Source organism: Dysidea avara, chromosome 1 (genome assembly GCF_963678975.1).
Source record: "Dysidea avara chromosome 1, odDysAvar1.4, whole genome shotgun sequence".
In the NCBI taxonomy this organism is placed as follows: Eukaryota; Metazoa; Porifera; class Demospongiae; order Dictyoceratida; family Dysideidae; genus Dysidea; species Dysidea avara.
The window spans coordinates 13,078,265-13,102,461 of NC_089272.1; the positions used below are offsets into that span (position 1 = coordinate 13,078,265).

Here is a 24,197-nt window from a genome sequence, read left to right on the forward strand (position 1 = left end):
CAATAAAACACGAATGTGTGCTTGGATCGGGCTGAAATTTGGCACACTTAACGGGCTCATTAAGGCGAATCTCAGTACCATGTTTGGTAGGAATCCGATGAACATTCACGGAGTTATGACTGATTATCTGCGTAAAATAAGGTCGAAGGTCTGTCACGCCCACAGGGTAAACCGCTTGAAGGAATGAGCTGAAAATTGCTATGTAGATGGAGTAACTATCGTAGGAGTGCCTTTTTGTGGTTTGAAAAGAATCCAGTTAAAGGCCATCGAGATATGACACAAAACCCAACCTATGTCACAATTACGCGATCGACTTTTATGAATAAAAAACTATAAGTTTTCATGCCTACCAGCCAAACCGCTTAGAACAGTGAGCTGAAAATCGGTGTGTAGCTGGAATAATTATCTTAGAAAGTCCTTGCAGTAGTACAGAAGAATCGGATTACAAACCACTGAGTTATGATTCCAAAGCCAACTACGTGTAGCATATGCGAGATCGAGATACTCTAATAGAACAGTCACCCTAATAAAGCATTCAGCTACGTTTATAACTTACTCCATTATAGAATTTCTTTGGCATTGCAAGTTATTCTGTAGGGAGTTCAGCTACAAACAGTTAATCTTATAGACAATTCAGCTACAAGCAAGTCATCCTGTAGAGAGTTCAGCTACAAATATGTTGCTGTAGAGATTCAGAACATTATAAGTCACACTGAAGAGAATTCAACTATAAACAAGTCACCTTGTAGAGAATTCAGCTACAAACAAGTCACTGCGTAAAGGATTCAGCTACAAAAAAAGCTACCTAGTAGAGAGTTCATCTAGATCAGCTACAAACAAGTTACTTTATGCAATGTTCAGCTACAAGTAAGTCACTCTGTAGAGAGTTCAGCTACAAACAAATCACTCTGTAGTACAAACAAGTCACCATGGAGAGAGAGTTCAGCAACCAATCAAAAAACCACCATGTAAAAGAGTTCAGCTATACAAACAAGATATAACTCTATAGAGAGATCAGCTAGAAACTTAACAGATCACACTGTAGAGAGTTCAGCTAGAAACAAGTCATCCAGACTGAGTAGAGAGATCAACTAGAAAACATCACCTTGTAGAGAGTTCAAATCACCCTGCAGATAGTTCAGCTACAAACAAATCACCCTATAGAGAGATCAGCTAGAAGAAGTCACCTTGTAAAGAGTTTAGCTACAAAGAAACTACCATGTAGAGATTCAGCTATGAACAGATCATCCTGTTGAGAGTTCAGCTAGAAACAAGTCATCCTGTAGAGAGATCAACTAGAAGAAGTTACCTTGTAGAGAGTTCAGCTACAAAGAAACAACCATGTAGAAAGTTCAACTGCAAACAAATCAAACTGTACAGAGTTCAGCTACAAACAAATCACCCTGTAGAGAGATCAGCTAGAAACAAGTCACCCTGTAGAGAAATCAACTAGAAGAAGTTACCTTGTAGAGAGTTCAGCTGCAAACAAATCACCCTGTAGAGAGTTCAGCTACGAAAGGATCACCCTATAGAGAGTTCAGCTAGAAACAAGTCATCCTGTAGAGAGATCAGCTAGAAGAAGCTACCTTGTAGAGAGTTCAGCTACAAAGAAACCACCATGTAGAGAGTTCAGCTGCAAACAAATCGAATTGTAGAGAGCTTAGCTACCAACAAATCACCATGTAGAGAGTTCAGCTAGAAACAAGTTATCCTGTAAAGAGATAAGCTAGAAGAGGTTACCTTGTAGAGTGTTCAGTTATGAACAAACCATCATGTAGAAAGTTCAGCTGCAAACGAATCACCCTGCAGAGAGTTCAGCTACGAGAAGATCACCCTATAGAGTTCAGCTAGAAGAAGTCACCTTGTAGAGAATTCAGCTGCAAAGAAACCACCATGTAGATAGTTCAGCTGTAAACAAATCATCCTGTAGAGAGTTCAGCTATGAACAGATCACCCGGTAGAGTTCAGCTAGAAACAAGTCATCCTGTAGAGAGACCAGCTAGAGCAAGTCACTTTGTATGTAGAAAGTTCAGCTACAAAAAAAAATCACCCTGTAGAGAGTTCAGCTACAAACAAATCTCCCTGTAGAAAGTTCAGCTAGAAGAAGTCACCTTGTAGAGAGTTCAGCTACAAAGAACCATCATGTAGAGAGTTCAGCTGCAAACAAATCACCTGTATAGAGTTCAGCTACAAACAAATCTGCCTGTAGAGAGATCAGCTAGAAGAAGTTTCATTGTAGAGAGTTCAGCTACAACAAATCACCCTGTAGAAAGATCAGCTAGAAGAAGTTACCTTGTGGAGAGTTCAGCTACAAAGAAACCATCATGTAGAGAGTTCAGCTGCAAACAAATCACCTGTAGAGAGTTCAGCTACAAACAAATCTCCCTGTAGAGAGATCAGCTAGAAGAAGTTACTTTGTGGAGAGTTCAGCTACAAAGAAACCATCATGTAGAGAGTTCAGCTGCAAACAAATCACCTGTATAGAGTTCAGCTACAAACAAATCTCCCTGTAGAGAGATCAGCTAGAAGGAGTTTCCTTGTAGAGAGTTCGGCTACAACAAATCACCCTGTAGAAAGATCAGCTAGAAGAAGTTACCTTGTGGAGAGTTCAGCTACAAAGAAACCATCATGTAGAGAGTTCAGCTGCAAACAAATCACCTGTAGAGAGTTCAGCTACAAACAAATCTCCCTGTAGAGAGATCAGCTAGAAGAAATTACCTTGTAGAGAGTTCAGTTACAAAGAAACCACCATGTAGAGAGTTCAGCTGCAAAGAAATCACCCTGTAGAAAATTCAGCCACAAACAAATTGCCCTGTAGAAAGATCAGTTAGAAGAAGTTACCTTGTAGAGAGTTCAGCTACAAAGAAACCATTCTGTAAAGAGCTCAGCTGCAAACAAATCACCTGCACAGAATTCAGCTACCAACAAACCACCCTGTAGAGAGATCAACTAGAAGAAGTTACTTGTATATTGTTCAGCTACAAACAATTCACCCAATAGAGAGAGCAGCAAGAAGAAGTCACTTTGTAGAGTGTTCAGTCACAAAGAAAACACCATGGAGAGTTCTGTAATAAATATATATAATTTGTACATTTACTGATAAAATCAGAAATATTTAAAGTACATCTGCTTCATCTTTTCTTCTTCCTGTGGAAAAGAAAAAAAGACAGGTTAAAAAAGTCCCAAAGCCGGCCTATGGCCGGATAGGCCGGCTTTGGGGTGTACAAATACAAAAAGAAGTGAAATCTAATCCAAAACAGCCAGCTGTAAAAAAGGTGTGCGGCCCTCAAAAAGGCTATAGTGAAAAAGATGTGAAATCCAAGGTGGCGGCCAAGAAATGGCTGTGATGGTAGGTTAATGGTAAAAATTTTAATAACGGCAATTTAGATGAATTTTTTGCCAAGACTAAGCGGCACAAAAATTCACCTGAATTGTTGTTATTAAAATTTTTACCATTAACCTACCATCACAGCCATTTCTTGGCCGCCACCTTGGATTTCACATCTTTTTTCACCATAGCCTTTTTGAGGGCCGCACACCTTTTTTACAGCTGGCTGTTTTGGATTAGATATATATATATATATATATATATATATATATATATATATATATATATTATACAATGGGCACAAGTGCATTTATACAGGCAGACTACAAGTGCACATTGTATAACTGTTATGTACCACTTACCTAATAGATGGAAAGATCCAACGCTGCAGCTGCATTTCTTTTATGAGGTAGAATGCTGATATCAATTGTGGCGCTGTAAAACCAATGACATTATTATGTATCAAGCATGGCCTTGACCATAAAATACATGGCAATGCCACAATCGATTGTTATGGTGAGTATCAATTAGAACCAGTCATACAGTCAAACAATCCATTGGCTTCAGTGCAGTTTGTCAGGCATGTCGAACCAGTCATGCAGTCAAACAATCCATTGGCTTCATTGCAGTTTAAGTTTTTCACTTCTACAATCCTCTTGAGGGGTGCACGTTCTTTGTCTGGCAAACCACAGCTGGCTGCTGGTGATATTTCCCTGACAGTTGGCGAGGCCTGACTGACTGTATGTGTGTTTGTAATCTTTATATTGTCATCATTGAGTACATTAATTAGAACAGTATTATTTTTAAAAGCGATTGTTAAGAAGGAAGCTTTGATCAAACTAGTAAGGTATGTAACTATATGTTTATAAAGTTTTACCTACCGTGTTTGCTTCTTTGGTTGCCATTTGCTGCTTTTAGATCACATTTATAATGTAGTAGTGATGTTCCCTGTATGGCCCCACAATAGAATTTCGCATGTTAGGCTATATAAGAATTTGAGTAAACAGTGTAGCACTTTGCCATCTTTTAGGTGAGGTGTCGTCGACCATTGTGCAATGTAGCACAAAACCACAGCCAGTGCAATAAAAATATATTGCACTGCGGTCAGTGCGTTATGAGTTATAATGCACTGCGGTCAGTGCATTATAAGTTATAATGCACTCGCTGTGGTTAGTACAGCAGTGCTATATATGAATTATAGCACTCGCAGTGCCTTTGAACTGCCCATGCAGAGTGGTACATATAATTTATATATATATATATATATGTTATTGTTTCATCTACTAAATTGAAGTGTGGAATATAACATACAGTTATATAACACAGTTACATGAGATTAGGCCTGCGTCATGTATGCCTGCATAATTAAAAGCATAATAGGCTAGAGTGCTATGCCAGCATAGTGATAGCATATTAGGTGGATATTTCAAACTATGGTGCTTAATTTCTTGCTATTCCCTAATAGAGCAGTCAGTGAAAAATACAATAGAGAACTGAAATGCCTCCTTAGATTGATACTCTCCAATAGAACAGTCACTTTCAGTAAATATTCTAATTGAACATTGACTGATAAAATATTTCAAGATTATTGTAAGAAATATTGTTAACCTAGGAGTATGCTGTGCACGCAATGCAAACGTAATGGGAACACTGAATAACATAATAGGTGAAGATTTTGAGAAATTTATTGAAAGCATTTAGGGCAAAATTTGAGCATGTTTGACTCAGGCCTACTTGAGATATGACTAAAATGTAGTGAACTCTTTCCTTGGGCACTGGGAATTTTGCATAAGTGTGTATAAAAGTGCCTGAGTAATAGATTATAATCAAAGTTCACTAAGCAATAATGGTTGATTGCTGAAAAACGAGATGGCCATTTTCTTTATTTCCAGCTATATGTACCCTGTGCCATTCATTACAATCCATTACTAATGAAGAAAAGTCTGCAAAGTGTCTAATCAACTTTACAGAAATTGCCTTCATAATGTGATAGTTAGTACAAGAAGTCATAGTTGTAGTACTTAGTATTACTTACAAATCAAAGATGCACATTACAGAGGAGGAGATACAGTAAGTAGGTCTTTTATACATATTTATGTATTGTAACTGCTGGAGTAAGTGAAAAGGCAAGCCTTGGGCTTAAGTGATGCAGAACAGTGAAGAAATCAATCCAATAGCATTAAACATTTATTGACTTATTCTTGGCAGAAGGTACAAATTCGCAGTCATTTACTAAGTTGTTGTATAAAATGTAAATAATTTTTTTAAAGTCAATAGAAATTATAGTGTATTTCAGGTTGCTCTAAAGGCCTTGTTGTATCTAAATTAATACTGGCAAGCTGTTGTGAAGGAAATGCGAGGCTGATTTGCTGGTAATTTTTTGGCAGGCAAGTGCAAATTTTCATGATCCCTACTATACAGTACTACTGTACTGTATGTATGTATGGTAATGGTGGAACTATGCTTATTGGTATGCCTACATCATTACTTAGTCCAGTGTCTTTCTGTTTATTATACACATGATAATTCAACTCTATTTTTGTATTAGTTCCATGTGCATCACTCACTAATTCCAGTGATGGTGTAATCACTTGTTTACTGGGAGATGATGAAGTTTCTTCCTACGAAGACACTTGTACTTTCGCATGTAACGCTGGTTATGAGCTAACTGGTAGTGATACTAGAACCTGTCAAAGTGACGGGAGTTGGAGTGGTACAATGACCATGTGTACAAGAGGTGTGTGTTTGTATTTTATAATAAAATCCCAAGTTTTGTACATTAGTTCCGTGTCCATCATTGAGCCGTCCCAATGATGGAGTAATCAACTGCACACTGGGAGATGATGGAGTTTCTTCCTATGAAGACACTTGTAGTTTTACATGTAACACTGGTTATGAGCTTAGTGGTAGTGACACTAGGACCTGCCAAAATAACGGGAGCTGGAGCAATATTGTTACTGTGTGTACAAGAGGTTTGTTAAGTATGCATGCTTTAAACACAATTTCTAGATGACAATTACAGTATTTTATTATGCATACAATTGTATACCTAGTCATATGTCCATCACTTACTGCTCATAATGATGGTGGTATCACATGTTCACTGGGAGATGATGGAGTTCCTTCTTATGAAGACACTTGTAGTTTCACATGTAACACTGGTTATGAGCTAACTGGTAGTGACACCAGGACCTGTCAGAGTAATGGGAGCTGGAATGGTACTGAAGGAATGTGTACAAGAGGTATGAATCATGTTCGTTTATTTTTTCAATTGAATTTACATAGTAAAAAAGGTGCATCAAGTACAAATAGTGCATTTCTTTTATTTATAATATTTTGAATTTGATTAGCTCCATGTCCATCACTTAATGCTTCTAATAATGGAATGATTACTTGTTCACTGGGAGATGATGGTGTTCTTTCCTATGAAGACACTTGCAGTTTCACATGTGACACTGGTTATGAGCTATTTGGTAGTGACAATAGAACCTGTCAAGGTGATGGAAGCTGGAGTGGAATTTTGACATATTGTGCGAGGGGTGTGTTAAATGTTTATAAACCATAGTGTATGCATTATAATACTTTGTCTAATAGTTGCATGTCCATCACTGAGTAATCCTATCAATGGTGGTATTACTTGTTCACTGGGAGATGATGGAGTTCCTTCCTATGAAGACACTTGTAGTTTCACTTGTAACACTGGTTATGAGCTAACTGTTAATGACAACAGGACCTGTCAGAGTGATGGGAGCTGGAGTGGTACTGAGGCAATGTGTACAAGAGGTACATGTATGTATGCAGTTACTGTATGTGGTCACCATAATATAATGTATAACTAGTTCCTTGTTTGTCGCTTACTGCTCCTAATGATGGAGCCATCAACTGTTTACTGGAAGATGATGGAGTTCCTTCCTATGAAGACACTTGTAGTTTCACTTGTAACACTGGTTATGAGCTAACTGTTAATGACAACAGGACCTGTCAGAGTGATAGTAGCTGGAGTGGTACTGAGGCAATGTGTACAAGAGGTACATGTATGTATGCAGTTACTGTATGTGGTCACCATAATATAATGTATAACTAGTTCCTTGTCTGTTGCTTACTGCTCCTAATGATGGAGCCATCAACTGTTTACTGGAAGATGATGGAGTTCCTTCCTATGAAGACACTTGTAGTTTCACTTGTAACACTGGTTATGAGCTAACTGTTAATGACAACAGGACCTGTCAGAGTGATATGAGCTGGAGTGGTACTGAGGCAATGTGTACAAGAGGTACATGTATGTATGCAGTTACCGTATGTGGTCACCATAATATAATGTATAACTAGTTCCTTGTCTGTTGCTTACTGCTCCTAATGATGGAGCCATCAACTGTTCACTGGAAGATGATGGAGTTCCTTCCTATGAAGACACTTGTAGTTTCACTTGTAACACTGGTTATGAGCTAACTGTTAATGACAACAGGACCTGTCAGAGTGATAGGAGCTGGAGTGGTACTGAGGCAATGTGTACAAGAGGTACATGTATGTATGCAGTTACCATATGTGGTCACCATAATATAATGTATAACTAGTTCCTTGTCTGTTGCTTACTGCTCCTAATGATGGAGCCATCAACTGTTCACTGGAAGATGATGGAGTTCCTTCCTATGAAGACACTTGTAGTTTCACTTGTAACACTGGTTATGAGCTAACTGTTAATGACAACAGGACCTGTCAGAGTGATGGGAGCTGGAGTGGTACCGAGGCAATGTGTACAAGAGGTACATGTATGTATGCAGTTATCGTATGTGGTCACCATAATATAATGCATAACTAGTTCCTTGTCTGTTGCTTACTGCTACTAATGATGGAGCCATCAACTGTTCACTGGAAGATGATGGAGTTCCTTCCTATGAAGACAATTGCAGTTTTATGTGTAACACTGGTTTTATGTTGGTTGGAAGTAACCGTAGGACCTGTCAGAGTAATGGAAACTGGAGCGGTACTGCAGCAGTGTGTACAAGAGGTGTGCTTTAGTTGCTATGAGTTAATTGTTAACTGTAATGCTATTCGTACTTGTTTAGTGCCATGTCCAATACTTAATTATACTGAAAATCCTAATGGTCACTGTTCACTGAGAAATAATACAATTCCTGTGTATGAAGACTCTTGTAACTTCACATGTAAAACTGGTTTTGAGTTGTCTGGTAGTGAGAGTAGAATCTGTCAAAGTGATGGAAGTTGGAGTGGTACTATGACAGTGTGCACTAGAGGTGTGTTAATGTGATGACATATACGTACAATTTATTTTGTTTCCTTCTCTACAATTAGTTCCATGTCCAATACTTAATTTCACTGAAAATGTAAATTTCAGTTGTTCATTAAGAGATACTGAAGCCCCTGCTTATAAAGATATGTGTAATTTTACTTGTTACACTGGTTTTGATCTAACTGGCAGTAACAACAGGACCTGTCAAAGTGATGGTAATTGGAGTGGTACTATGACAGTATGTACAAGAGGTGTGTTTCATCCTATAACATAAATTTGTAGAATTTATTATTTATGTGATTAGTTCCATGTCCATTGCTTACTGATCCAAGCAATGGTGTCATAAATTGTTCACTGGGAGATGATGGAGTTCCATCCTATGAAAACACTTGTAGTTTCACATGTAACTTGGGTTATGAACTGACTGGTAGTGATGCTAGGACCTGTCAGAGTGATGGGAGCTGGAGTGGTACTGAGGCAATGTGTACAAGAGGTATGTATGCAGTTACCGTATGTGGTCACCATAATATAATGCATAACTAGTTCCTTGTCTGTTGCTTACTGCTCCTAATGATGGAGCCACCAACTGTTCACTGGAAGATGATGGAGTTCCTTCCTATGAAGACAATTGCAGTTTTATGTGTAACACTGGCTTTATGTTGATTGGAAGTGACCATAGGACCTGTCAGAGTAATGGAAACTGGAGCGGAACTGCAGCAGTATGTACAAGAGGTGTGCTTTAGTTGCTATGAGTTAATTGTTAACTGTTATGCTATTCGTACTTGTTTAGTGCCATGTCCATCACTTACTGATCCAAGCAATGGTGTCATAAATTGTTCACTGGGAGATGATGGAGTTCCATCCTATGAAGACACTTGTAGTTTCACATGTAACTTGGGTTATGAAATGACTGGTAGTGATGCTAGGACCTGTCAAAGTGATGGCAATTGGAATGGATCTATAACAGTATGTAGAAGAGGTGTGTTTGTGTTTAAGTACAGAGTGGATATCTTATTGTGTCTACATATATATTAGTTCAATGTCCTGCACTCAATGGTCCTGCAAATGGAATGATAAATTGTTCACTGGGAGATGATAGTGTTCTTTCCTATGAAGATACTTGCAGTTTCACATGTTATACTGGTTATCAGCTAATTGGAAGTGGTAGGAGGACGTGTGAAAGTAATAGGGACTGGAGTGGTAATATGACAACATGTACCAGAAGTATGGTTGCATGTACATTACTTATGCTTGTTATTTAGAATTGTCTTACAAATAGTTCCCTGTTCATCTCTTATTAATCCTGATAATGGAATAATCACTTGTATACCGGAAGAGGATGAATTTGTTTCCAGCTGCAGTTTTATGTGTGATACTGGTTATGAGCTAACTGGTAGTGACATTAGAACTTGCCAAAGAAATGGAATCTGGAGTGGTACTTTAACAAATTGTAGAAGGGGTGAGTACATATAATGTATATGTACATGGATATTTCAAAAGTGCTGTATGTGCCATACAGTGTACATTGTATCAGTTAAATTTTGCATGGCCAGCTACAAAAGAATTGGAGTGAACCATGAAGTGTCTTTCATTCCACCATTAGATGATATTTTGTAGCAGTCTCTGCTGCTGGAACTTGTGCATTATTGCACAAAATTGCAGCCAGTTCAATATACTGTGTTGTTGTCAATTTTACGCACTTGTTGGTGCTACACCCTTGCTGCAGTGTACAAAACCACAATAAGTATAGTTGTAATGCACCACTGTGGAAACATGGACTAAATATTGCCAATACATTTAGCATACATTTTCAAAGAATCAACAGTAATTGCAAGAGCAAACATGAACTCTAAATAATAGTTATACGGGCACAATGTGGAATCTATGAAATTTATAAACCCGAAGGCCCGGGCTGTAGTGCACGAGCGAAGCGAGGGCACTACTAAGGGCCTGAGGGTTTATAAATTTCATAGACTCCACATTGTGCCCGTATAACTGCTTTAGACTCTATTTCACATTACACTCATATTACTTACCTCATCCATGGCTGTTTCTGCTGTAGGCTCGGCAAAAGCGGCTGGTTTTCTTGAGATAATACTAGCGCCATGGCAACTATGCGTCCTCATGTGACAAAATAATAGCGCTCGTTATATCACTGCACGTGAACAATGCGTAGTGATTGGATAAACCTAGATTTTAAGCATATGCTATATTGTGCCTGAAGGCGTGGAGTATATTAGAAAACAAGGTGGAGTATATGAGATCTATTACCCACCCAAAACAGCTTAAATAGAGTCTAATTTTATACAATGTCAATGTAGTCATTACCATAATCCACTTTATTTTCATGCAAAAGAATTCACGATAATAATTTTTATATAAAATGTTTTTTTTGATTTACACAGAGCAAAAATTGATTTATGTGAATGATTGCTTTATTAGAGTATGTCAATTGTTGATGAGCAGAACATACATAGTGAAATGGACATACATTGTTTTCTAATAAGTAGTATAAGCAGGGACATGCTTTTGTCATGAAATTATAGCCTCATACACCTGGCACAATTCTCTACTTTGATGTGACACTATAGAATATTTCTAATATTGTAAAAAAGTACCGTTTGAGGAGAAATTTTGGCATGGAATTAAAATTGGTGAATTGGCTATGCTCACAAAATTGCCAAACTAAAATCTCGCCATTGGTGTTTCTAATATTTTAACCAATTAAACAGATGAAAGATCAAGCAAGAAGCAAGGTGGTGTATCTAGAGTGATGTACTACTGGAGGTCACCCATCGGTTAATCAAACAATTCTACGATTGTCTGTAGAAATATCACAGATTAAGGAGGTCCTATACTGTTTCGCCAAACAAAGATATCGCTTGACGAAGATACACCTTGAGAAACACACAGCGGAGCCAGATCATAACTAGCTACCTGGAATGGAGAATGTTCCCAATCACTTTGTTTCCTTTTGCTGCACTGTCATGGATTCTCCATCTCACATGAAACTCTCTCCAGTATGCGGGCCAGCAAAGTAAATATACATACATCTTTGTAAATGAGAAGCCAGCTATACAATTTGCTACAACGTAGACTTGCACACAGGACTCCATGTTGCATTTTGTCAAATTAAACTCTTGCCAAATACAAATTATTAAGTAAATGCCAAATATTCTGCTTGCCAAAATTTCTGCTTATACGGTAAAGAAGCAAATGTAAGGGAAAATCAGAAATTTTGCAAGCTAGTGAATCTAGGGATTATCACAACAAAAAGGTGCTTAAGCAAGAATTATTATGTTGAATCTCTGATTTAGCCATAGTGGTTTATTGCTAATTACACATTTGAAGTAAAGTACGTGTATGTAGGAATTAAATTTGGACTTTAGGTGATTATTCCTCTTTTGTGCACTGTAATGGCCACTACCCACTTGTGAAATCCCTTACACTTGTAATTGTTATAATAGTCAATTGTATACTGCATAAGATTAAGTCTAATATTTGTGTGACTGTTTTGTGTAACTAAGTTCTCTGCCGATCACTTACTGGACCTGATAATGGAAACATTAGTTGTCTGTTTGGAGATGATGAAGTTCCTTCCTATGAAGACACTTGTAATTTCACGTGTAATTCTGGGTATGAGCTAACTGAAAGCAACATAACAGTCTGTCAATCTAATGGAAGCTGGAGTGGTAGTGAAACTGTATCATGTACACAAAGTAAGAGTAACAGTAATTAATTCTTTGTATGTAAGTGCATTGTTATATAAACAGTTGATTACAGCATGCTTTATAAGAAATCCTACCACCGTTGTTCATTATTGATGAATATTAACCAATCACACAGCAAAACTCATGTAAGGATACTAAAAAATACTGACTGATACTAACTCTGTATTTATTGAATTTTACTCAGTATCACTCTGTCTTGGAACAATTTTTTCAAGTAAAGCTTAGCCAGATGCAAAACTAGAATACTAGTCATAGTAGTAGACTATTAGTGTGCAAATTTTGACAGAATTTCAATAATAGTCCCAAGACAGGGCAATACTGAATATAATCCAACAACTGAATGTGTTACTGTATAATACTCTCAATAGCACCTTGATGTATTATATTGAAATACGTCAAGCGATTAGCCAATAGAATTAGTATTACAATTGTTTGTCAATGTCGCTTGACAAAAATCTATAATACTAATTTTATTGGCTAAAATAGTGTGGTGTGTTTATATTAGAAGTGTCCGACTTGACAACTATTGTTACCATAGTGATATGTGCCCAAGGAATAACAACAATATGGTTGCCTAGCAACTGTTAAGCAACGGTTGCTAGGTAACCGTTGCTAAGGTAAAAGTCATTTTGAGACAATAGCAACTGTTGCTAGGCAACAGTTGCTAAGTGTGATTGATCCTTTGCGGTGGTTATTTTTTGAATTTCTGTTGCCTAGTAACAGTTGCTATGGTTGTCAGATTAATTTGCAATAGGACGGATGGTTGTGGTATTCGGGATTAATAGTTCTCGCATTGTAAACAGGAAGGAAATAGTGCTCGGCTTCGCCTCACACAATTTTACTCCTTCCTGTTTACAATGCTCGCACTATTAATCCCGAATACCACAACCATCCATCCTATTACATATACAAATACGGAGTTAGTATCAGTCAATGTTATCTAATCCAAAACAGCCAAGCTGTAAAAAAGAGTGCGGCCCTGAGAAAGGCTATGGTGAAAAAAGATGTGAAATCCAAGGTGGCGGCCAAGAAATGGCTGTGATGGTAGGTTAATGGTAAAAATTTTAATAACGACAAGTCAGGTGAATTTTGTGCCAAGACCAAGTGGCACCAAATTCACCTGAATTGTTGTTATTAAAATTTTTACCATTAACCTACCATCACAGCCATTTCTTGGCCGTCACCTTGGATTTCACATCTTTTTTCACCATAGCCTTTCTCAGGGCCGCACTCTTTTTTTACAGCTTGGCTATTTTGGATTAGATTTCACTTCTTTTTGTATTTGTATACCCCAAAGCCGGCCTATGGCTGGCTTTAGGGCTTTTTAACCTGTCATTTTTTCTTTACTACTGGAAGAAGAAAAGATGAAGCAGGGTGATTTCTTTGTAGCTAACCTCTCTGCAAGGTGGTCCTTCTAGCTGATCTCTCTACCGGATGACTTGTTTGTAGCTGAACTCTCTACAGGGTGGTTTGTTTGTAGCTGAACTCTCTACAAGGTGACTTCTTCTAGCTGATCTTTCTACAGGGTGATTTGTTTGTAACTGAATTCTCTACAGGGCAATTTGTTTGCAGCTGAACTCTCTACATGGTAGTTTCTTTGTAGCTGAACTCTCTACAATGTGACTTCTTCTAGCTGAACTCTCTACAGGGTGACTTGTTTCTAGCTGAACTCTCTACAGGGTGATTTATTTGTAGCTGAACTCTCTACAAGGTAACTTCTTCTATCTGATCTTTCTACAGGGTGATTTGTATGTAGCTGAATTCTCTACAGGGCAATTTGTTTGCAGTTGAACTCTGTACATGGAAGTTTCTTTGTAGCTGAACTCTCTACAATGTAACTTCTTCTAGCTGAACTCTCTACAGGGTGTCCTGTTTCTAGCTGATCTCTCTACAATGTAACTTCTTCTAGCTGAACTCTCTACAGGGTGACTTGTTTGTAGCTGAACCCTCTACAGGGTGATTTGTTTGTAGCTGAACTCTCTACAAGGTAACTTCTTCTAGCTGATCTTTCTACAAGGTGATTTGTCTGTAGCTGAATTCTCTACAGGGCAATTTGTTTGCTGCTGAACTCTCTACATGGTAGTTTCTTTGTAGCTGAACTCTCTACAATGTAACTTCTTCTAGCTGAACTCTCTACAGGGTGCCCTGTTTCTAGCTGATCTCTCTACAATGTAACTTCTTCTAGCTGAACTCTCTACAGGGTGACTTGTTTCTAGCTGAACTCTCTACAGGGTGATTTGTTTGTAGCTGAACTCTCAACAATGTAACTTCTTCTAGCTGATCTTTCTACAGGGTGATTTGTTTGTCTCTACAGGGCAATTTGTTTGTTTGCAGCTGAACTCTCTACATGGTAGTTTCTTTGTAGCTGAACTCTCTACAATGTAACTTCTTCTAGCTGAACTCTCTACAGGGTGACTTGTTTCTAGCTGAACTCTCTACAGGGTGATTTATTTGTAGCTGAACTCTCTACAAGGTAACTTCTTCTATCTGATCTTTCTACAGGGTGATTTGTATGTAGCTGAATTCTCTACAGGGCAATTTGTTTGCAGTTGAACTCTGTACATGGAAGTTTCTTTGTAGCTGAACTCTCTACAATGTAACTTCTTCTAGCTGAACTCTCTACAGGGTGTCCTGTTTCTAGCTGATCTCTCTACAATGTAACTTCTTCTAGCTGAACTCTCTACAGGGTGACTTGTTTGTAGCTGAACCCTCTACAGGGTGATTTGTTTGTAGCTGAACTCTCTACAAGGTAACTTCTTCTAGCTGATCTTTCTACAAGGTGATTTGTCTGTAGCTGAATTCTCTACAGGGCAATTTGTTTGCTGCTGAACTCTCTACATGGTAGTTTCTTTGTAGCTGAACTCTCTACAATGTAACTTCTTCTAGCTGAACTCTCTACAGGGTGCCCTGTTTCTAGCTGATCTCTCTACAATGTAACTTCTTCTAGCTGAACTCTCTACAGGGTGACTTGTTTCTAGCTGAACTCTCTACAGGGTGATTTGTTTGTAGCTGAACTCTCAACAATGTAACTTCTTCTAGCTGATCTTTCTACAGGGTGATTTGTTTGTCTCTACAGGGCAATTTGTTTGTTTGCAGCTGAACTCTCTACATGGTAGTTTCTTTGTAGCTGAACTCTCTACAATGTAACTTCTTCTAGCTGAACTCTCTACAGGGTGACTTGTTTCTAGCTGAACTCTCTACAGGGTGATTTGTTTGTAGCTGAACTCTCTACAAGGTAACTTCTTCTATCTGATCTTTCTACAGGGTGATTTGTATGTAGCTGAATTCTCTACAGGGAAATTTGTTTGCAGTTGAACTCTGTACATGGAAGTTTCTTTGTAGCTGAACTCTCTACAATGTAACTTCTTCTAGCTGAACTCTCTACAGGGTGTCCTGTTTCTAGCTGATCTCTCTACAATGTAACTTCTTCTAGCTGAACTCTCTACAGGGTGACTTGTTTGTAGCTGAACCCTCTACAGGGTGATTTGTTTGTAGCTGAACTCTCTACAAGGTAACTTCTTCTAGCTGATCTTTCTACAAGGTGATTTGTCTGTAGCTGAATTCTCTACAGGGCAATTTGTTTGCTGCTGAACTCTCTACATGGTAGTTTCTTTGTAGCTGAACTCTCTACAATGTGACTTCTTCTAGCTGAACTCTCTACAGGGTGACTTGTTTCTAGCTGATCTCTCTACAGTGTAACTTGTTTCTAGCTGAACTCTCTACAGGGTGATTTGTTTGTAGCTGAACTCTCTACAATGTAACTTCTTCTAGCTGATCTTTCTACAGGGTGATTTGTTTGTCTCTACAGGGCAATTTGTTTGTTTGCAGCTGAACTCTCTACATGGTAGTTTCTTTGTAGCTGAACTCTCTACAATGTAACTTCTTCTAGCTGAACTCTCTACAGGGTGCCCTGTTTCTAGCTGATCTCTCTACAATGTAACTTCTTCTAGCTGAACTCTCTACAGGGTGACTTGTTTCTAGCTGAACCCTCTACAGGGTGATTTGTTTGTAGCTGAACTCTCTACAAGGTAACTTCTTCTAACTGATCTTTCTACAAGGTGATTTGTCTGTAGCTGAATTCTCTACAGGGCAATTTGTTTGCTGCTGAACTCTCTACATGGTAGTTTCTTTGTAGCTGAACTCTCTACAATGTAACTTCTTCTAGCTGAACTCTCTACGGGTGACTTGTTTCTTGCTGATCTCTCTACAGGGTGATTTCTTTGTAACTGAACTCTCTACAATGTAACTTCTTCTAGTTGAACTCTCTACAGGGTGATTTGTTTGTAGCTGAACTCTCTACAAGGTAACTTCTTCTAGCTGATCTTTCTACAAGGTGATTTGTCTGTAGCTGAATTCTCTACAGGGCAATTTGTTTGCAGCTGAACTCTCTACTTGGTAGTTTCTTTGTAGCTGAACTCTCTACAATGTGACTTCTTCTACCTGATCTATCTACAGGATGACTTGTTTCTAACTGAACTCTCTACAGTGTGATCTGTTCATAGCGGAACTTTCTACTGGGTGATTTGTTTGCAGCTAAACTCTTTGCATGATTGTTTCTTTGTAACTGAACTCTCTACAAGGTAACTTCTTCTATAGCTGATCTCTCTACAGGATGACTTGTTTCTAACTGAACTCTCTACAGTGTAATCTGTTCATAGCGGAACTTTCTACTGGGTGATTTGTTTGCAGCTAAACTCTTTGCATGATTGTTTCTTTGTAGCTGAACTCTCTATTAGGTACCTTCTTCTAGCTGATCTGACTACAGGGTGACTTGTTTGTAGCTGAATTCCCTACAGAATAACTTGCAATGTAATATAACTGAGTAAATCATACATGCAGCTGAATGCTTTATTAGGGTGACTGTTCTATTAGAGTATCTCGATCTCGCATTTGCTGCACGTAGTTGCCTTTCGAATCATAACTCAGTGATTTGTAATGCGATTCTTCTGTACTACTGCAAGAACTTTCTATGATGATTATTCCAGATACATACTGATTTTCAGCTCGTTGCTCTAAGCGGTTTGCCTGGTAGACACGAAAACTAATAGTTTTTTTATTCATAAAAATCGATCGCGTAATTTTGACACAGCTTGGGTTTTGTGTCATATCTCCATGGTCTTTATCCCGATTCCTTTCAAACCACAAAAAGGCACTCCTACGGTGGTTGCTCCATCTACATATCAATTTTCAACTGATTCCTCCAAGGGGTTTACCCTGTAGGCGTGACAGACCTTCGACCTTATTTTACGCAAATAATCGGTCATAACTCCGTGAATGTTCATCGGATTCCTACCAAAGTTGGTACGGAGATCCGCCTTAATGAGCCCTGTAAGTGTGCCAAATTTCAGCCCAATCCGAACACGCATTCGTGTTTTATGGCGAATTTTTCGAAGTGTGCGAAATGAAGAAGAAAAAAACGAAGAAATTAAAACGAAATTTTGTTCGCTCGTATCTCGGAAATGGCTGGAGCGATTTTCTTCAAATTTGGTAAGTAGACTCCCCTAACTGGGCGGCACGTCTCTAGCAAATCAGGTTCCAATCGGATAAGGAATCACAGAGCTACATAGGTGTAAAAATTGCGTTTTCTTTCTTCCTGTTAATATACTCACGGTGTGGCGCGCCGGCTTCTTGGGCCGCACGACACACTATGTGGGCCGCACGACGCACTATCGTGTGTCTTGATTTGTGACTGGGCCTGCGAAAATAGGGCATGTGGGCACATGATTTTTGCCTACTTTTGCAAACTTCCCTCACTCATAACTTTTTATATCATCATGCTATGGCAATGCAATTTTCAGCTCTTAATCAGCATGTAATTGGCTTTATGATGCAATTTACAGAATGTAAATATTCTGTTCCACTACTGTGATATGACCATTAGTGTGATGGGGTGTAGTTTGTGCCCACGTGCCCTGTTTTTGCAGGCCTGGTCACATTTAGTATCCATACATGAGTTTTGCTGTGTCAGGTATGCACCCATTTATGAAACAAACCACTAGATATACGATAAAATAGGCACAGGTGTATACTTACTGAAATAAATTAATTTAAATCTTGTCTGTAGAACAAATATATGGTCATGACAAAATTTCCTGCAAATGTGCTAATGCAATAGCTATATACTGCAAGCCCACCAAATTCTCATCATTCTATTGCAAGTGATACAAAATCCATTATAAAGGTGGTAAAATCAATAGCAAAATTGAGTATTGATGCCCAGGAATTTATTTCTTACAATCCATTTCTAAACCAGCTCAAAAATCTTGTTACTCCTTGTAGCAGCTGCTGTTGACATCCTTTTGACATGTCACAGATTTCATTCATTGTAGTAAGCCTCTTTCTACAAAATATTTAAGCTTTTATAATCTCATATAAGACCTTGTATTAAGGTAGCGCCCCTAGCCTTCATTTATAACCTGACATTTATTTTGAGCCAGGTTTTAACACTGATAAATACAGCAATTTTATCCAGATAATCTCATTCTGTTTGTGGTAATCACTAATTCTGTGGAGGATCTGCCAAAATACCAGTTACATAACTACCACTTATGCTATAACAACAGTTATCATTGATAGTGATTAGAGGAGCAATAAATATGGAATGTGCAGTAATCGTATATGGCTTTACAGTCCAGGTTCAGAGGTTAAGAAAATTATGAACAACCAGCTAATGTTAATTAGAGAGCACATGACAGAAAAAATTTCCCTACTGCAATGCGCTGGACATACTATATACTAAGAGGTTGACTTAATGTGGATACCAATATCGTTTGTGTGAGATATCGAATTGAAAGCTTTTCATACAGCCCTATACATCCATGAGCTGCAATGTTCAAATAATAATGATCATGTAAATTGTGATGAAGATTGTGTAATCATTGCTACATGTAAACAACTCATGTAGTGGCTATCATTTGTTTGAGATGTATGTATGGTTTTTATTTTTTGGCCACATATATCATTACAGTGAGTCTTGATGTATATAAATGTTTATTTGTTTCTTAGTACCTCATATAGATGCAAGTGCTCAGCAAATTATAGTGTTGGAAGGAGATTCAGTTACTCTTAATTGTATACCATCATCAGCTAATTTGATAATAAACTGGTCTGTTGATGAAAATATCGTATCTGACAATGGAAGATACAGCTTATCCCCAACCAACTTAAACCACACACTGACTATTAGTAGTGTAAATGTATTTGACAATGGGTTATACAGGTGTGAAATCGTCAGAAGTATTTCTCAAGTTTCAGTGAATGAAGAAATATTGCTATCTGTTATGCATGGTATGTAAATGGATATCATTGTATGTTGCCTTTTATGTCCTGTAGTTGAAGCATATAGCTTGGTTTTCAATGCACTATATGTTATTACGTAGCTAAAAGATGTTGTACAGTTTAAGATTCATGTTCATTTTATCAAACAGTATGGTAGTACTGTTTAAGTAGGGATCTCCTAAAAAAATTATGTGCACTGCCTAACCTTAAAAAATCATCCTAGAAATGTCTTACGTGACAAGAATCACCAAGATACATACTAGTGTGTGTTGTGCAGCCCAAGAAGCTAGTGTGCCACACTATGAGTATATTGACAAGAAGAAAGAAAACATGATTTTTCACACATATGTAGCTCTGTGATCTATCTGATTGGAACCAAAACTTGTAGATAAGTGCCACCCAGGCAAGGGAATCTACAGACCAAATTTGAAGAAAATTTCCCAAGATAAGAGTAGCCAAAGGTTTGGGATTTTTTGTAATTTTTTCTTTTTTTGCACACTTCGCAAATTCTGCCATAAACTATAAATGCATACTCTTGAATTTTGGCACACTCCTGAATTTTGGCACACTTGAAGGGCTCATTAAAGCAAATCTCAATGCAAAGTTTGGTGGGAATCCAAAGAACAATCATTGAGTTATGGTTTGATTCAATTTTTATTTTATCCTTGTACTAACTATTTAGCAAAAGCCCTGAGCAGTTACAAAAACCAAATAAAACATACATGAACAGTAACAAGTACATAAGGCCATACCTATTTGAAAAGTTGTTGCTCGGACCCGACTGACCCTCTTTTTATAAATGACCAAAAAAAAAAAAAAACTCACATGATTGTTATGTTGGTGGACTTGTAGCGAAATGGTGGCTAATGCGTAGTTACCTGTTATTGCGAAGAAAGGAGCTGTTGTTGTGTACCCTCGTACAATTTGTTGTCAACAATGGAATGACACGTTTGGAATGGTTTTTTAAAAATATGATGTTTTTTTTTGGTTTTTTTCCGACTTACCGATTCTACCTTTTCCTTAAAAATCCGAGCAACAATTTTTCAATAGGTATGGCCTAACACATTTACAAAACAAAGTAACAAAGGACAGATTATTCGCACAGACTTATAATAAGATCGAAACTCTGTCACACCCACAGGGTAAACCTCTTGTTGAAAATTTTTATGTAGATAGAGTAACCATCATAGGACTGTCTTTTGTGGTTTGAAAAGGATTGAGATAAATACAATGGAGATATGACAACCTGTGTCACAATTATGTGATTGAGTTTCATGGATAAAAATCTATTAATTTTTATGCCTACCAGACAAACTGTTGAAAAAACTCAGCTGAAAACCAGTATGATTATGGAATAATCATCATAGAAAGCCTTTTCAGCACTGTACAGGGGTGGATCCAGGGGGGTTCAAAGAGTTTCCATGGAAACCCCCTTTTGAAGGAGCCTCTCTTACTCGAGATACTCTAATAGAGCAGTCAAATCGAGATACTCTAATAGAGCAGTCACAGTAGTCTTTTTAGGAGCAGTGTAGCAAGCTATGTATCTAGTTATAAAGAAGGAAATATAGTTGGTGAGGGCATCTATGGTGAGGGGCAGCTAATGTCAGCAGGTGATGACCATTTTTTTTTTTGGTCTTCAAGTTACAGCTAGGCTGAAGTTGCAATTCCAAAGTGGAACCCCCTTTTTAAAAGTCTGGATCTGCCCCTGCTGTAGTATAGAACATTTTGAATAAAAGCCACTGAGTAATGATACAAATTAACTATGTGTAGTAAGTGCGTGATTGAGATACTCTAATAGTATTAGTGTATTCAGCATTGTTAGTAAGTTACTCTATTAGAGCGTTCAGCTACATAACAAGTTACTGTGTAGAGAATTCAGCTACACAATAAGTCACCTATTATAGAGTTTAGCTACAAACAAATCTCCCTATGGAAAGTTCACTTACAAACAAGTCACCCAGTAGAGAGTTCAGCTAAAACAAGTCACCAGTAGAGTTCAGCTACAAAAAAAGTCACCCTGTAGAGAGCTCATATACATTAATTTCCCTGTGGGGTATTCAGCTACAATACAATAAGTCAAAAAGCCATCCTATAGAGTGATCAGCTAGAGTTCAGCTACAAACAAGTCACCCACTAGAGCATTCAGCTACAAAAACGTTATAATGTAAAGAGCTCAGCTACAAATAATTCAACCTGTTAAAAGTTAAGCCACAAATCACCCTGTGGGGAGTTTAGCTACAACCAACTCACCCTGTAGAGAGTTCAGCTACAAACAAACCACCCTGTGGTGAGTTCAGCTACAATCAAGCCACCCAATGGAGAGATCGCTAGAAACAAGTCACCTGTAGAAAGTTCAGCTACATATACAAACAGATCACTTATTAGAGAATTCAGCTACAAGCACAAGTCACCCAGTAGATAGGTCAACAAAATTTAATTACCCTATGAAGACATGTAAGAAAACAAACCGCCTTTAGAGAGTTCAGCTACAAACAAGTAACCCTGTAGAGAGTTCAACAAGCTAGTCACCCGGTAGAGAATTCAGTTACAAACAAGTTACCCAGTAGAGATTTCAGCTACAAATGTAGGAAGTTCAGTTACTTTTGTAACTAAGTTGCATTATTAAAGTAACTAGTACTATAACTAGTTACACAGTAATTTGTAATAAGGAACAACTATCCAAAATTGTACAAGTTAGAATTATTACATTATCTGCTTGTTCATTTTTATAAAAATTTGTAAAATTGTTGAAATCCTGCTTTAGATTTCCGTTCTCCTTCCTGTAGTAAAGAAAAAACAGATAAAATGAAGCCCATAAAACAATTGCATAAAACATTGAAACAATTGTGTGAAAAGTTTAGGTGAATAGCATACTGAGTGGTCAGGTTACATGTGGTTAAAGAAAAAGAATTGGATGTGTGTAGAAACCTGGTTATGCCAAATCCGGCCACATATAAATTTCCACCAGTATATCTGCAGGTGTAGGTGACCTCCTTTGTTTCCTTACTTTCTATTTCTATGATCCCTAATCGAACTTAAAAATTCCTAATTTTCCTTATACTTGTAGTAACTACAAAAGCTCAGCCACTTCAACAAAGACTCTGGACAAAATACCTGACCACAGAAAAGGTATTCTAAACCACATCAAAATCTTAAGTTAAAAGTAACTGTAAAGGCATAATTACTAAATTAAAAGTGACTTCAAAGGATATATACTTTAATGTTGGTCAGTACAATAACACAACAGTTCGCCATGTGACACAACTGATTCTCTTGTCAACCTCCATCTAATTATAGTAGTTGTTTTGGTAAGTTGTGCAGGGTTCCATGGTTCACCTATATTTTAAAACAAGACCACTTATATATAGCCACAGATTGTGGCTTCCCTTGATTACATGAGCTTTGGAGGACAAATACCTGGGGGTTCCTGACTTTGAAGCCACAAGGATTTATAAGGCCATAGAAAGGCTTAAAGCCTTTCCCTCCAAGCCATAGGCACATACACACGATATAGTATGGAGTTTAACTGGTTAAACTAGGTTAATGTTGCAGTCGAGCATACGTGAGTGTATTGTATCATAGATAGTATATTCGTAGAATATACTATCTAATCAAAAACAAACAAGCTGTAAAAAAAGGAGTGCGGCCCTTGAAAAGGCTATGGTGAAGAAAGATTTGAAATCCAAGGTGACGGCCAAGAAATGGCTGTGATGGTAGGTTAATGGTAAAAATTTTAATAATGACAATTCAGGTGAATTTGGTGCTGCTTGGTCTTCGCACAAAATTCACCTGAATTGTCGTTATTAAAATTTTTACCATTAACCTACCATCACAGCCATTTCTTGGCCGCCACCTTGGGTTTCACATCTTTTTTCACCATAGCCTTTTTGAGGGCTGCACTCCTTTTTTACAGCTTGGCTGTTTTGGATTAGATTTCACTTCTTTTTGTATTTGTATACCCCAAAGCTGGCCTATGGCCAGCTTTGGGGTTTTTAACCTATATTTTTTTTCTCTACCACAAGAAAAAGAGAAAGATGAAGCAGATTTTATAAATACTTTAACTCATTCTGATTTTATCAATAAATGTACAAATTATATGTATAATGTATAATTACATGTCAATTAATCCCTACAGGATAATTTGCAGTTGATCTCTCTACTGTGTGACTTGAAATGTAGCTGAATTCTCAACAGGGTGATTTGCTTGTACATAGATGAACTCTTTACAGGATTCTTTCTGCAGGGTGACTTGACTCTAGCTGAACTCTCTGCAGGGTTATCTATTTGTAGTTGAACTCTCTACAGGGTGATTTGTTTGCAGCTGAACTCTCTACAAGGTAACTTCTTCTAGCTGATCTGTCTACAGGGTGGCTTGTTTCTAGCTGGTCTCTCTACAGGGCGATTGGTTTGTAGCTGAATTCTCTACAAGGTGATTTGTTTGCAGCTGAACTCCCTACATGGTGGTTTCTTTGTACCTGAACTCTCTAAAAGGTGACTTCTTCTAGCTGATATGTCTAGAGGGTGACTTGTTTCTAGCTGGTCTCTGTACAAGGCGATTTGTTTGTAGCTGAATTCTCTACAGGGTGATTTGTTTGCAGCTGAACTCTCT

The 24,197-nt window shown here is 37.8% G+C and overlaps 1 protein-coding gene across 1 annotated transcript in view; it reads left to right on the forward strand.

Moving 5' to 3' along the window:
• The window catches only part of LOC136241648 (uncharacterized), a 226,954-nt gene that overhangs the window by 94,552 nt on the left and 108,205 nt on the right, over positions 1-24,197 (forward strand). Inside the window, exons 12-30 of the mRNA XM_066032896.1 lie at positions 5,877-6,065; positions 6,112-6,300; positions 6,382-6,570; positions 6,679-6,867; positions 6,923-7,111; positions 7,168-7,356; positions 7,413-7,601; positions 7,658-7,846; positions 7,903-8,091; positions 8,148-8,336; positions 8,395-8,583; positions 8,642-8,830; positions 8,884-9,072; positions 9,123-9,311; positions 9,370-9,558; positions 9,615-9,803; positions 9,859-10,038; positions 12,107-12,298; positions 19,316-19,597. Coding sequence (XP_065888968.1) covers positions 5,877-6,065; positions 6,112-6,300; positions 6,382-6,570; positions 6,679-6,867; positions 6,923-7,111; positions 7,168-7,356; positions 7,413-7,601; positions 7,658-7,846; positions 7,903-8,091; positions 8,148-8,336; positions 8,395-8,583; positions 8,642-8,830; positions 8,884-9,072; positions 9,123-9,311; positions 9,370-9,558; positions 9,615-9,803; positions 9,859-10,038; positions 12,107-12,298; positions 19,316-19,597 — 3,678 coding nt within the window. The remainder of the gene's footprint in view (positions 1-5,876; positions 6,066-6,111; positions 6,301-6,381; positions 6,571-6,678; positions 6,868-6,922; positions 7,112-7,167; positions 7,357-7,412; positions 7,602-7,657; positions 7,847-7,902; positions 8,092-8,147; positions 8,337-8,394; positions 8,584-8,641; positions 8,831-8,883; positions 9,073-9,122; positions 9,312-9,369; positions 9,559-9,614; positions 9,804-9,858; positions 10,039-12,106; positions 12,299-19,315; positions 19,598-24,197) is intronic.